General features: G+C 40.2%; 1 protein-coding gene across 1 annotated transcript in view; it reads right to left on the reverse strand.

Moving 5' to 3' along the window:
• Positions 1-9907, reverse strand: part of MTF2 (metal response element binding transcription factor 2) — a 72979-nt gene extending 63072 nt beyond the window's left edge. Inside the window, exon 1 of the mRNA XM_052636524.1 lies at positions 9695-9907. Coding sequence (XP_052492484.1) covers positions 9695-9699 — 5 coding nt within the window. The 5' untranslated portion in view covers positions 9700-9907. The remainder of the gene's footprint in view (positions 1-9694) is intronic.
• Between the last annotated feature and the right edge of the window lie 4413 nt (positions 9908-14320).

Genomic DNA, 14320 nt, shown 5'->3' on the forward strand with positions numbered 1-14320 from the left:
TGGTTACTGCAGCCATGAAAAAGATGCTTACTCCTTGGAAGAAAAGTTATGACCAACCTAGATAGCATATTCAAAAGCAGAGACATTACTTTGCCAACTAAGGTCCATCTAGTCAAGGCTATGGTTTTCCCTGTGGTCATGTATGGATGTGAGAGTTGGACTATGAAGAAGGCTGAGCGCCGACGAATTGATGCTTTTGAACTGTGGTGTTGGAGAAGACTCTTGAGAGTCCCTTGGACTGTGAGGAGATCCAACCAGTCCATTCTGAAGGAGATCAACCCTGGGATTTCTTTGGAGGGAATGATGCTGAAGCTGAAACTCCAGTACTTTGGCCACCTCATGAGAAGAGCTGACTCACTGGAAAAGACTCTGATGCTGGGAGGGATTGGGGGCAGGAGGAGAAAGGGACGACCGAGGATGAGATGGCTGGATGGCATCACGGACTCGATGGACATGAGTCTGAGTGAACTCCGGGAGATGGTGATGAACAAGGAGGCCTGGCGTGCTGCAATTCATGGGGTCGCAAAGAGTCGGACACGACTGAGCGACTGAACTGAACTGAACTGAAGGCAATGAGACTTAAAAAAGCATTTTTGGTAGCTGTCAGAGTGACAGATTAATTTTCAAAGTTTTTTCATATTTAAATTTTCTACAAGTATATATATGTGTAATATCTAATAATAAAACTAAATGAGAGCTGAAGTTGAAACTATGTTTTCAAAGATCGTATGTTTTCCTGACTACATAGAAAAGAGAAGCCTACAAATATCTGCATGAGGATACAACGTTAAGGTGAATGCCTTTTTCTGTTTTAAGTATGAAGAGTCTTGACCATTTTTCTAATATGAAAGGAAGATACCAAAAGATAACTGAAAACACAAGTAAGAGAAATTGAATCTTTAAGGGAAAGACTAACCTTGAATCAAAAAAGATACATTTCTTCTGATATGAGGATGGGTACACCTACAGTTAAGCTGGTAAATATGAAAGGCAAAGCTGAAGCAGGTCATGTTTGAGAGCCTCAAGTTTTTTCCAAGAATTGACAAAAATCTGCCTAAGCAGAGGTGGTTAGGAATGTTAATCACCATGCAATGCATAAAACCACCCTAACTCCCTAAAGAAAACAGTAGATTGGAGTAGAAAGTCTCAAGGTATGGTCCCTAGGGATCTACAAGGTCTACAAAGTAATAGCTAGTTTCAAAATAATATTAAGACATATCTGCCTTTTTCACTCATTCTCTCACAACTGTAACGTGGAATTTTCCAGAGGCTAAATGCTACGTGATGATTTCACTCTTAAGATTAATGGGGTATATACATAAGTATTTTCATTTTTAAATTTTCTTAGTTTTAATTCATCATCAGTAAACATTAAGAGATGACTCTTGATAAACTTTTTGTGATTCTCAATAATTAAGAGTGTAAAGGGGGGGACACTTCCCTGGTGGTTCCATGGTCAAGAATCCACCTTCCCACGCAGGAACTCGGGCTCCATCCCCGGTTGGGGAGCTAGGAGTCCACATGACTCAGGGCAACTAAGCCCTCGCACTGCAACTAGAGAGCCCCTGAGCCATGCCTCGACTAAGACCCCATACTGCCAAAAATAAACAAATATTTTTTAAAGGACAGAGGGAGTGTAAAGCGCTCCTGAGACCAACAACTTTGAGAATCACTGCACCAGTGAATACAAGAATATTCTTAAATTTTAATCTTTGCAAATGACCACTTGTTTGTTCCTCTCTAAATGAACAGCAAAAACTCTTGAAACAAAAAAAAGGAAAAAGATTCTATCCTGCAGCCTGTTTTTGAAAAAGAAAAATCTAAGAGATAGATTTAGACATAAAGTGGAAAATACTATGAGACCTACAAAAACATAAAAGAGGACACTCAGGAAAAACTTGATTTGAAGAATGATTCAATTCCCTTTGACAAATCCCATCAACCTAAAGAAAAGCCAGTGTCCACTGGCTAGAACCTTATTTTAGTTAAGAAGTTCCTAGCAGGTCATTTACTTCCTAGCTAATGGAAAAAAAAAAAAAAAAAAACCAAAACCCTCCTTATAATATCCCTAAATAAGTGGATGATCTAGCCTCTGTTTAAATGTTTCCCTGAAAAGAGAATTCTCTAATTCATAGCACCTAAATGCAATTTTACAAAACCTTTAACAGTTCACAAAGTGCCCAGTCTACAAAGTTCCATTAACTACTTTATTAACCTCTTATTTAAAGTATTTTAAATGAGTATGATGTAAACGGTACTAAAAGATTTTTCAAGTATGAAAAACATGTCTATTATTAGTCTTCCCTTTGTAAGCTCTTAGTAATGTTTTAATAAGAACTGCTAAGTTCCTAAACTTGATCCCAGAACAAAATTCAGTACTTCTTAACCCTGGCTGCAAAACAAAATCAACTAGGAAGAATTTTTAAACACAAAAATATACAAAAGCTTGCACCAAATTTCTCAAATCAGAATCTCCAGGGTGTGAGTTCTAGGAAACTGGTCTTTGTTTTCGTTTGGTTTTTCAGTTCTATGGGTGCTTATCTAAGGTGAGTTAGCAGCACTGCTGCTGCTACTGCTAAGTCACTTCAGTCGTGTCCGACTCTGTGCGACCCCATCTACAGACGGCAGCTCACCAGGCTCCCCCGTCCCTGGGATTCTCCAGGTAAGAACACTGGAGTGGGTTCCCATTTCCTTCTCCAATGCATGAAAGTCCGACTCTTAGCGACCCCATGGATAGCAGCACTGGTCAACCCAAAATACCAAGAGCTGGTATTTTTCAAATTTTAATATGGCTTTTAAAAATTCAACATTCGGTTCAGTAACACTTCTAAAAATAGTATACTCAACAGGGTACATGGCAGTTTAGCTTACATGTTTGAAGTCATACTTATGAATAGGGAAAATAAATTATTCATTATTTGACATACTCGTCATCTGGAGAGGAAAGTTGCAGAGGGTGTTTTTACTGTATAGGTTTCATCATAGGTACTTCTCTTGTTCTATACAACTCTTCAGGAAAAGGATTTTGGAAAATAATACTAAACAATTACATTGCATCTAGTTTTTAAAGCACTTTCTCCTTTATTTTCCTTCTTGACCCTCCCAGCAATCCTGTAAATAACACATGTGGGTAACATCCTTGTTTCGTAAGTAAAGGAACTAACTAAAACTGCTGCAGAGTTAGTAGATTAAACAAAAACCCAAATCTTCTGAGTATACAGTCAGTACTTTCCAGTAGACAACTGTGTCCTTCCACCTCAACCCCCCACTACAACCTAAAAAAATTGTGGGAGCTTTATCTGCAATATAAACGTCACTAGTAAGAGTAGAGAAAAACAAAAGTTGACTATTTTTAGAACCTGACCAACTGAAACCAAACCAAATTTAACCTCATCTTGCTATGCCTGATTTGGTCCATTTTTGTCCCCCTAATTTTTATTTTTTAATCAAACATTTTAGTTTGAGATATTGTATTTTATAAACAGCTGTAAGAAATAATAGATTCTGTGTAACTCTTATCCAATGGTAGCATCTTTGAAAACTGCAGAATAATATCACAAGCAAAAATATTAACATCAATACAGTCAAGATACTAATATTTCCATCATCACAAGGATCCCTCACATTACCTTGTTCCCCTAATTTTTATATCTTCATCTTAGGGAACATTTGGAAGCAAACATGCTAGAGTTCAAGGGGCCACAAAGACTGAGTGACTGAATAACAACTCATTAAGTCCCTACTCAGTTTTATCCATTCAAAGTAACAGAACTGACTTCACAAGCCATTAAAAAACCTTTTATGTTACACCCTTAAAATGTTGGTTAGGACTGTCACCACATAATATTAAGATTCTTAAACCACTACTATAATATTCCTTGCAGAATGGAATTCTTCAAGCTAAGACAGCAGTTACAGTTTTATGAAACAAAAATTTTAACAGATATGCATACTGCCAAGATTCCAGTATTTATATTAGGTGAATTATATAAATTAAAGTGAACTGTAATTAGGGAGATGGAGGAGCCTAAGAAAAGCTACATGTGAGCTTACTAGGAAGAAAAAAATATTCTATGATACCATGATAGAATATATATAATTATATCCATTTGTCAAAACTGTACTGGAATTAGGGAATGGTTTCTTAGGTATGACATCAAATGCACAAGCAAGGGACTTCCCTGATAGCTCAGTGGTCAAGAATACAATGCAGGAGGCATGCGTTCGATCCCCCATCCAGGAAGATCCCACATGCTGCGGAGCAACTAAGCCCAAGCTCCACAACTACTGAGCCAGCACTCCAGAGGCCAGAAACCTTACATACCTAGCCCATATGCTGCAACTACTGAAGCCCAGGAGCCCTAGAGCCTATGCTCCGTAAGAGAGGCCACCACAATGAGAAACTGGCACACCTATCTAGAGAAAAGCCTCAGCAGCAATGAAGACGCACCACAGCCAAAAAATGATAATAACAAAACAAAACAAAAAAAAAACACACAAGCAAAAGAGAAAAAGAGGATAAATCAAACATCTTCAAAATCGAAAACTTCTGTGTTTCAATGGACATCACTAAGTGAAAAGACAACCCACAGGAGATAACTGTACATCATACATTTGATAAGGGACTTGGATTCAAAATACACAAAAATGCTTACAACTCTCACTAAAAAGAGAATCCAATTTTTTTAAAGAGGCAAAGGACCTAAATAGGCAGTTATTCAAACAAGATATACCACAGCCCAAATAACTACAGGGTTTAAAACATGCAACAGCGTTAGCCATCAGGGCAATGCAAATCAAAACCACAATGAGATACCACTGCACACCCAGCAGGATGGTTATAATCAAAAAGACAAGTATAAGCAAGGATTTGGAGAAGGCAATGGCAACCCACTCCAGTACTCTTGCCTGGAAAATCCCATGGATGGAGGAGCCTGGTAGGCTACAGTCCATGGGGTCGCTAAGAGTCAGACTCGACTGAGCGACTTCACTTTCACTTTTCACTTTCATGCATTGGAAAAGGAAATGGCAACCCACTCCAATGTTCTTGCCTGGAGAATCCCAGGCGGAGCCTGGTTGGCTACCGTCTATGGGGTCACAGAGTCAGACACGACTGAAGCGACTTAGCAGCAGCAGCATAAGCAAGGATATGGAGAAAATGGAACCCCTGTAGTTGCTGGTGAGGATATATAAGGGTCCAGGGCCCTTGGAAAATGGTTTGGCAGCTCCTCAAAACTTTAAACACAAACGTATCATCTGACCCAGTAATTCCACTCATAGCTATGTAACTAAAAGAAATGGAAGTAATGTCCATACAAACCCTGCATATGTATGTGTACAGTAGCATTATTCATTAATAGCCAAAAAGTGGGGATAAAACGTCAATGAACCAATGAATGAATAAACAAACTGTAGTATGTCCATACAATGAAATATATTTTAACCATAAAAAGGAAGTACTTACTACAAGTGCTACAACATGGATGTACCTTGAAAACATTACAATAGGTTAAAGTAGCCGAACACAAAAGGCCTCAAAAATGTATGATTCCACTTGTATGAAACATTCAAGATAGGCAAAATACAAACACACAAAGTAGATTAGTGGTTGTCCAGGGTAGGGGTAGGGAAGAATAAGGAGTGACTACTAATGAATACAGACTTTCATTTGGGGGTAAAGAAAATGTTCTGAAATTAGATAATGATGTGATGGCTGCACAACTCTGAATATACTAAAAATCACTGACTTATAAGTTAAGGGTACATGTATGTGAATTATGTACACGTGCATGCTAAGTCATTTCAGTTATGTCCAACTCTTTGCAACCCCGTGGACCATAGCCACACAAGCTCCTCTATCCATGGGATTTCCCAGGCAAGAATAATGAAGTGGGTTGCCTTTTCCTTCTCCAGGGGATCTTTCCAATCCAAGTATCGAACCTGCGTCTCCTGAGGTTCCTACACTGCAGGTGGACTTTTTACCACTGAGCCACCAGAGAAGCCCAAAATGCTGCCTCTCCCTTATGACTGAGTGCCTGCCCGCTAAGACGCTTCAGTCATATCTGACTCTGCAACTCTATAGACTGTAGCCCGCCAGGTTTCTCTGTCCATGGGATTCTCCAGGCAAGAATCCCATGGATTCTTGTTGCCATGCCCTCCTCCAGGCAATCTTCCCAACCCAGGGATGAACCGATGTCTCTTATGTCTCCTACATGAGCAAGCGGGTTCTCTACCGCTACCCCACCTGGGAAGCTTCCAGGTATATGTATACTACTACTACTACTAAGTCACTTCAGTCGTGTCCAACTCTGTGCGACCCCACAGACGGCAGCCCACCAGGCTCCCCTGTCCCTGGGATTCTCCAGGCAAGAACATTGGAGTGGGTTGCCATTTCCTTCTCCAATGCATGAAAGTAAAAAGTGAAAGTGAAGTCGCTCAGTTGTGTCCAACTGTTAGCGACCTCATGGACTGCAGCCCACCAGGCTCCTCCATCCATGGGATTTTCCAGGCAAGAGTACTGGAGTGGGTTGCCATTATAAGTATAAAACATGCATTATATTTCAAGCTATTGAAGTGTAGAGTTAATGTCTGCATTTCAATATGTATAAATTTTCCATTGAAAAGCTCATTATACTTCTGTTCACTTTGTATGTGTTTGAAAGTTTATGTGTAAAAATAACAAATTATTTTAAATAGCAAAGTAAACTAATTTTCCTAAAACTCGTTTCTGTTGTTTCTGACAAAAGAAAAAGAATCTTGTATCTTAAAAAAGACAAGAGACATTGCTACCTTCATTATTCTTTTGCAATGTTATGTGAAAACAGATATATGACAGAAGACATGGTGTGTGCAAAAATGAAGATTACTTCACCTTAAAAAGTTACAAAGGGAATGTGAATCCCTTCAGTTCAAAGATAGTTCCTTACCTCGGGTTCGTGTGGTTTCCATGGTTAATGGGTGTGACAATTCCTAATAAACGGATGCAATACTGTGCCGTCCCATACAGCAGTCACATATGGCCATTTTAATTTTAGTTTAAATGAAGTATATTAAATTATAAATTCAACTATCAGCCTCACCAGTTACATTTCTAGTATTTAACACCACATGGGCCTATGGCTACCATACTGGGTACAGCAGATGTAGACAGCTGCCATCACTGCAGAAAAGTTCCACTAGAGAACACTACTTGAACACATTAAAAAACATCCACAGAGAAACCATCATAGTCCAGTTCCGGGTTGTTATACTGTATTTTGGGCTTCCCAGGTGGCACTAGTGGTAAAGAACCTGCCTGCCAATGCAGAAGATGTACAAGATGCAGGATAGATCCCTGGGTCAGGAAGACCCCCAGGAAGAGAACAGGGCAACCCACTCCAGTATTCTTGTCTGGAGAATCCCATGGACAGAGGAGCCTGGCGGGCTCCAGTCCATATGGCCGCAAAGATTCAGACAGGACTGAAACAACTGCACACACACACACACACACACACACACACACACACACACAGTATTGTGCTACAAGAAACAAATCTTGAAGAACAGGGAAAACAAAGCATAATATATCAACAAAGAAATACCATTCATGGAAGTTTAGACTAACTAGAGTTAAATTTTACTTTCAGAACGACCAAGCTACAGATGTTGGCCTTGGCAACTGCTCAGAGGCAAACTTCCCCGTCTGTTAAACTAGATTATCACTATACTGCCAGTTTCCTAAAGTCAGATGTAAAGATTATGCTGAAATATAAAGCAAAGTATCCTGTCAGTCAAAGGTCTAATGAAAAGGTCTATTTATAATCATGACATCAAAGAGTTTATGACCCATAGCAAAATACACAGAATAAAATTAATTTCCTACTCGAGTTCTGAGGTAACAGGCGTAATTAAAAGCATAATTAAATACATTGTTTTACCTAGATATAATGTTTAGCCAGATGATTTCTATACTTCTAAAACTGTGAGAGCGCTTCATCCCGATAGGTATAGATTTCGTTAATGCCCACTGACATGAATGTGCAGTATCAGGAAACAGGTGCACTCTTAATTCAAATGTTTTAAAATATTTTTAGCACTTAAAAAAAATGGAGGTGAACAAATTTAAAATGTGAATTCAAATAGATTTTTATATTTGGAAACCTTAAAAAACAAACACAAAAAGCTTCATCTCATATTCCCATCCCAAGTTATCACCACAAACGCTTGGAAAGTGAACAACATTCCAAATATCAAGGGATCGAACCGGGGGCTACCGCATTGCAGGCGGATTCTTTACCAGCTGAGCTCCCAGGGAAGCCCAAGAATATAACAGAAATTTAAAATCAGCTCTTTCCTTGCTAAAACTACTGGGCACTTGAAGCTTAGTCAAATCAATTCTATTTAAAGCATTTCAAACCACTGAAAAGGTCACTCATTAATTGATGCACACTTTATTTTATCCACACTAAATACTTTTAAATGCACTGTCTTTACAATCCACTACCAAAGAAAGAAATTCTCGAGAATGAAAACATGAAACTGAAACCAACCTACAGCCAAGGTGTACAGAAGGGTCACCTGGAATCAATGTGAAGGAGAAAGTTACTACTACCGGAGCATCTGGAGTCAAATAAGGAACTATATACATACTTCTAGTTCTATACTGACCTCACATGGTGCTTTCTTATATTATACACAAGCCTACCTAGGTTTATATATTTGAATTAGTAAATGGACTCTATCTTCAACCAAACTTAAATGTTTTAAAGAACAGAACAGTATTTCATACCCCTTTTCCCATTGTTCTCGAACCCTTACAGTTCGTCAAATCACCCCGATAAATCCATCTCATCTGTTCCCGCTAGTTGCTTCCAAAGAAAAAGTCTAACAACCAAGGACGCCACATTGCAAAACACAGTTAAGAGTTCTGGCACTACTAAAACATGTTAAGAAATCTTGGCAAATTAGTTAAAATCTCTTAAGCCGTAATTACCTCAGTTGTAAAGTGAATACAATGATACAAATCTACATCCGAGCAGGCATTAAGAGTTAGACTTAATTAAACAGAAGAATTGCCTCCGATTTTTGGTGGGCTCTGAATATAAGGTACCTCTCTCCCATCTCACATTATTCTTCCACTTCTTCCCTTTAAGTTTGCAGGGTTTGCTCTCAGACTCTACTTAGTGTTCCCCTTAACCTCACACTCCATCCTGCCCTTCTACTCTACCCCATACTCCAATTCCATACAATTTCACCCCCCACCCCGTTTCAAGCGGCTACTTCTCTTTGCGCCCTCTAAGGTCCCAGACAACCCCTTCACTCTGGTCCCCAACATCTCCCTCAGTCCCCATTTCCTAATGGCTCCTCCCCTCGGTTCCCCACCCCCTCATCACCAGGTTCATCCTGCCCCTCCAACCGTCTCCCGCCCCCAGGTTCCTTCCTGCCCCTCCAAACACAGCTTCCCCGTCTCAACGTTTCATCTTGTTCCTCCAACCGACTTCCCCCAATGCCCTGCTCGCTCCTTTAGACCCTATTTTCGCCAGTACCCAACTGACTACTCCTTTCCATCCATTCTTTTCAAGGCACCCCCATACACATACTGCAGCCCCCACCCCCACCTTGAGCCTCCATCTTTCCCTTTTGCTTCCTTTCTTCCTCCTCCCCACCCCCTCCACCTCCTCCGGAAGAGCCTGGTTCCCAGGCCAAGGTCTCTCACCTCATTCGGTCACTTCAGTGGTGCCAACCGCTTCATACAGGAAAAAACAACCAATCACGACCCCGTGGGCGCTTCCCTTGCGAGTCCGAGCACTTACTAGGCACCCGCCCCACCGGGCACCCCGCACATACACACGCACAAACCGAGGTCCTGGGGACGAGGGTTGGGGAGGGGTAGAGTGAGCGTTCTTACACCGGCCTCAAACACAGCCCACTTCACTACAACCCTTCGCCATTTTGGTTTCCCGCGGACTGCCGGTGCATTCTGGGAGAGCGGAGCGCCTCCGGTGCCGAATGGCAGCTCTCCAGAGCCGCGAGGGGGCGGGGACTGCGGGGCGAGCGCGGAAGAACACCGCGCTCTGCGTCCGCGGCTAGGCCTGAACAAAGAAGGACTCTTTGACTTTGTGGTGAACTAAGTCCTTCCGCCGCCGGCGCTAACACAATAGTGAACGGTGTTCTCTGGTGCATCGGCTCTTTCTGTTACAGAGGGAAGCTTGTGTTCAGCTTTCACGTTGCATGTTCTGTTCCTGACAAATAGAACGATACCCCTTACGTCTTGCCCTGCCAATTTTCTTTCTATGGAGAAAATCTCTTACCTTCATCCTGAGGCCTGTTCGAATTTCATTCAGCGGGGAAGAGGCCCGGGACGTCAGAATCACATTTTGTTCTGCAATTATTGTCCAGCTCCAAATTCCTTCCTATCAGGAGAAGATTTTCACACTTTTTTCCCTGACGATGAAAGATTTCTCTGCTTATCTGCTTTGCAGATTTTTAATAATTGTGATGAAATCTGAGAATAATTTCGTCCTAAGTGGTTTATTTTGGGAATATAAAACTTTCTTGTGCTAGAGCAGACCCTTAGCCTACGAATATTCTGCTGCAGATGTTCTAAGTGACAGAGAGTGAAGGCTTGTCTCTGTGACTTCTACTTAGATAAAACCCAACTCCTCTTAATAGGCACATATGGTACCTTTGTTTATAACTGTCAAAATACTCTAAAAATAATTTTTAATTTTTGTCTCATTACTTCACAGGGATAATTAGTACCATGCTTTCCCGTCTAAGAAGACAGCCTCAATCTATCTGCTACCTTTCAAGTTTCACTTTTATAATAACCTATTTTCTCATAAATTTGTCTTCAATCCCCTTCACACTTCTGGTTGAATAGAGTTTAACTTATTTTTAAAAAGGTATACGTGCTGTGCAGCTAAATCTAATCACAGAACATCAGTTTTAGAGAACATTTGGTCTAAATTCCCCTCAACAATTCTCTCAAGTGGTCATCAAGTCTCAGCTTCAACATCTTTAGTGGTTCAGTACCTCGGAGGCAGTCTTGCCGATATCATAAACGCTAATAATTAGAAAGTCCGTCCTTTTATAAATGTACAATCTGCCTTCTTGTAATTTCCACTTACTGGTCTAACTTTTAGCTTCTTTAGCCACACAAAAGTGTTCTGATCGTTTATACATTAGAGAAGTCAACGATGCCTGTCTTCTTGGGAAAAAAAAAGTTTACTTTTTCCCTATGTAAACATATGAGTACAAAAGTGCAATCGTTTCATTTTAGAAAGCCAGGTGCTCAGGGAATCGAGGGCAGTGAGGGAGTCACAGTAAAATGCACAGAATTTCTGTAACGGTGGTCTCAGAAATTACTGCTAAGTAAGCAATGGACGTGAATCTGAGTGAACTCCGGGAGTTGGTGATGGATGGGGAGGCCTGGCGTGCTGCGATTCATGGGGTCGCAAAGAGTCGGACACGACTGAGCGACTGAACTGAACTAAAGCAATGTGCCATGGGTTAGAACCTTAAGAAGAAACAAATGTGGAACCTCTCGGATGTACAAAGCAAAACAACTCCAGTCCAAGTAAACTGTACTCTTTGTTGTTATGTATTTCTCTGATGGTCATAGGGGTTGCTCACAAAAATTCTGGTTCTCCTTTCTTCCAGACAAAGAGTAAAATTGCATTTTAGGTAGAGTTAGGTATGGCTGTGTAGCTCATTTTTACTAACTGCATTTTACCTAGAGTTAGGTATGGCTATGTAACTCATTTTTACCTATAAAATGGAAGAGAAAATCAATCACTCTCTAGGAAAATCTTTAAGAGGCAGTTGCACATCCCCTCCTGCTTGCTGTGGTGATCCTGGAAGCTTGTGTTGTGATGGAATATCTTTCATTTTGGGTCCCTAAATGAAAACAGGAGAGACTAACATTGTATAACCATCACCACAATCCAGTTTTAGAAGATTTTCACCACCCTAAAAAAAGTCATTATGTCCATTTATAATCAATACTTGTTCCAACTCCTGCTGTTTCTGCTAAGTCGCTTCAGTCATGTTCAACTCTGTGCGACCCCATAGACGGCAGCCCATCAGGCGGCAGCCCACCAGGCTCCGCCACCCCTGGGATTCTCTTGTTCCAGGCAAGAACACTGGAGTGGGTTGCCATTTCCTTCTGCCCTGCCTGAAAGTGAAAAGTGAAAGCGAAGTCGCTCAGTCATGTCTGACTCTTTGTGACCCCATGGACTGTAGCCACCAGGTTCCTCCATCCATGGGATTTTCCAGGCAAGAGTACTGGAGTGGGGTGCCATTGCCTTCTCCGACTCCTAACCCCAGGCAATCTGTTATCTGTTGCTGTAGATTTGCCTTTTCTGGCCATTTCATATGAATGGACTCATACAATGTGTAGTCTTTTGGTCTGACCTCTTTCACTCACCACAATATTTTTGAGGTTCATCCACATTGTACCATGTGTCCCTAGTTCTTTCCTTTCTATTGTTGAATAGTACTCCACTGTATGAATGTATTCTATTTTGTTATCCATTCACCAGTTTGGGGCTACTATGAATAATCTGCTATGAATGTTTGTGTACAACTCTTGTGTAGATACTTGTTTTTGTTTTTCTTTGATAGATTCCTACAACTGGAATTGCTGCATTGTATAGTCAGTTTATATTAAACCTTTTAAGATACTGCCAAACTATTTTCCAAAATGTGAGCAGGAAAAGTATGTGGGAGGGTTCTGATTTCTTCACATCTTAACCAGTATTTGTTATTAGTTATCTTTTTTATTTTAATCTTCCAGTGGGAATGAAGTAGTTCCTCATGATTTCAATCTGATTTTCCCTAATGGCTGATGATGTTGAGCATCTTTTCATGTGCGTATTAGCCCTTCTTACATCTTTTTTGGTGAAGCTTGTATTCAAGTCTTTTACCCACTTTCTAACTGTATTGTTTGTCTTTTTTCAAGTTATAAGAAGTCTATATATATCCTGGATACAGATCCTTTATCAGATACATGATTAGCAAATTTTTTTCCCAGTCTATGGTTTGTCTTTTCATTTTCTTAGTGGTATCTTTTGAAGCACTAAAGTTTCTTAATTTTGATGAAGTCCAGTGTACCTTTTTTCGATACCATATGCTTTCTTTAAAATTTTTATTTATTCTTTTAGTTGAAGGATAATTGCTTTACAGAATTTTGTTGGTTTCTGCCAAACATCAACATAAATCAGCCATAGATATAAATATGTCCTCCCATCTTGAAACTCCCTCCCATCTTCCTCTCCATCCCACCCATTTAGGTTGTTACAGAGCCTCTGCTTGAGTTCCCTGAATCATACAGCAAATTCCCACTGGCTATCTTACATATGGTAATATAAGTTTCCATGTTATTCTCTCCATACATCTCACCTTCTCCTTCCTCCTTCCCGCCCCCATGTCCATAAGTCTGTTCTCTGTGTCTCTATTGCTGCCCTGCAGAAAATTTCATTAGTACCATCTTTCTGGATTCCATATATATGCATAGTATATGATATTTATCTTTCCCTCTCTGACTTACCTCACTCTGTATAATAGGCTCTGGATTCATCCACCTCATTAAAACTGACTCAAATGCATTCCTTTTTATGGATGAGTAATATTCCATGCCGTATGCTTTTGATGTTATTTCTAAGAACTCTTTGCCTGACCCAAGATCACAAAGATTTTCTATTATGTTTTCTTCTGAAAATTTTATAGGTTTAGTTCTTACATTTAAGTCTATGATCCATTTGAGTTAATTTTTATGCACACTGTGAGATATAGGGCTGTATTCATCTTTTTGCATGTAGATATTTAGAGATATAAACTATTGTTATATTAAGTGATGTGAAGTCGCTCGGTCGTGTCCAACTCTTTGGGACTCCGTGGACTGTAGCCTATCAGGCTCCTCCGTCTACGGGATTTTCCAGGCAAGAGTGCTGGAGTGGATTGCCATTTCCTTCCTTCTCCAGGGGATCTTCCCGACCCAGGAATTGAACCCGGGTTTCCCGCATTGCAGGTAGACGCTTTACCATCTGAGCCACCAGGGAAGCCACTGCAATTTGGAATTGTTTGCCACCCAGGACATTTTAGTTTACTCTGACTGAAACAGTCCAGATATCTTAATATGTAACACAACTCAATAATAGCATTTAGCTCTCTACTGTATTCAAAGCCAAAAATGAAAAATACAAAAATTAAAATATTAGGTAATTCTCAAATTTTCTAAAAATATATAATTGAAAAATCACAAGGAATGTATAAACTTAAGAACTGTCGATTATTAGCTATTACTCTTCGTGGGGAAAAGCTAGAAGACCTTTTGCATTGT

Source organism: Budorcas taxicolor, chromosome 3, assembly GCF_023091745.1.
Source record: "Budorcas taxicolor isolate Tak-1 chromosome 3, Takin1.1, whole genome shotgun sequence".
Classification (NCBI taxonomy): Eukaryota; Metazoa; Chordata; class Mammalia; order Artiodactyla; family Bovidae; genus Budorcas; species Budorcas taxicolor.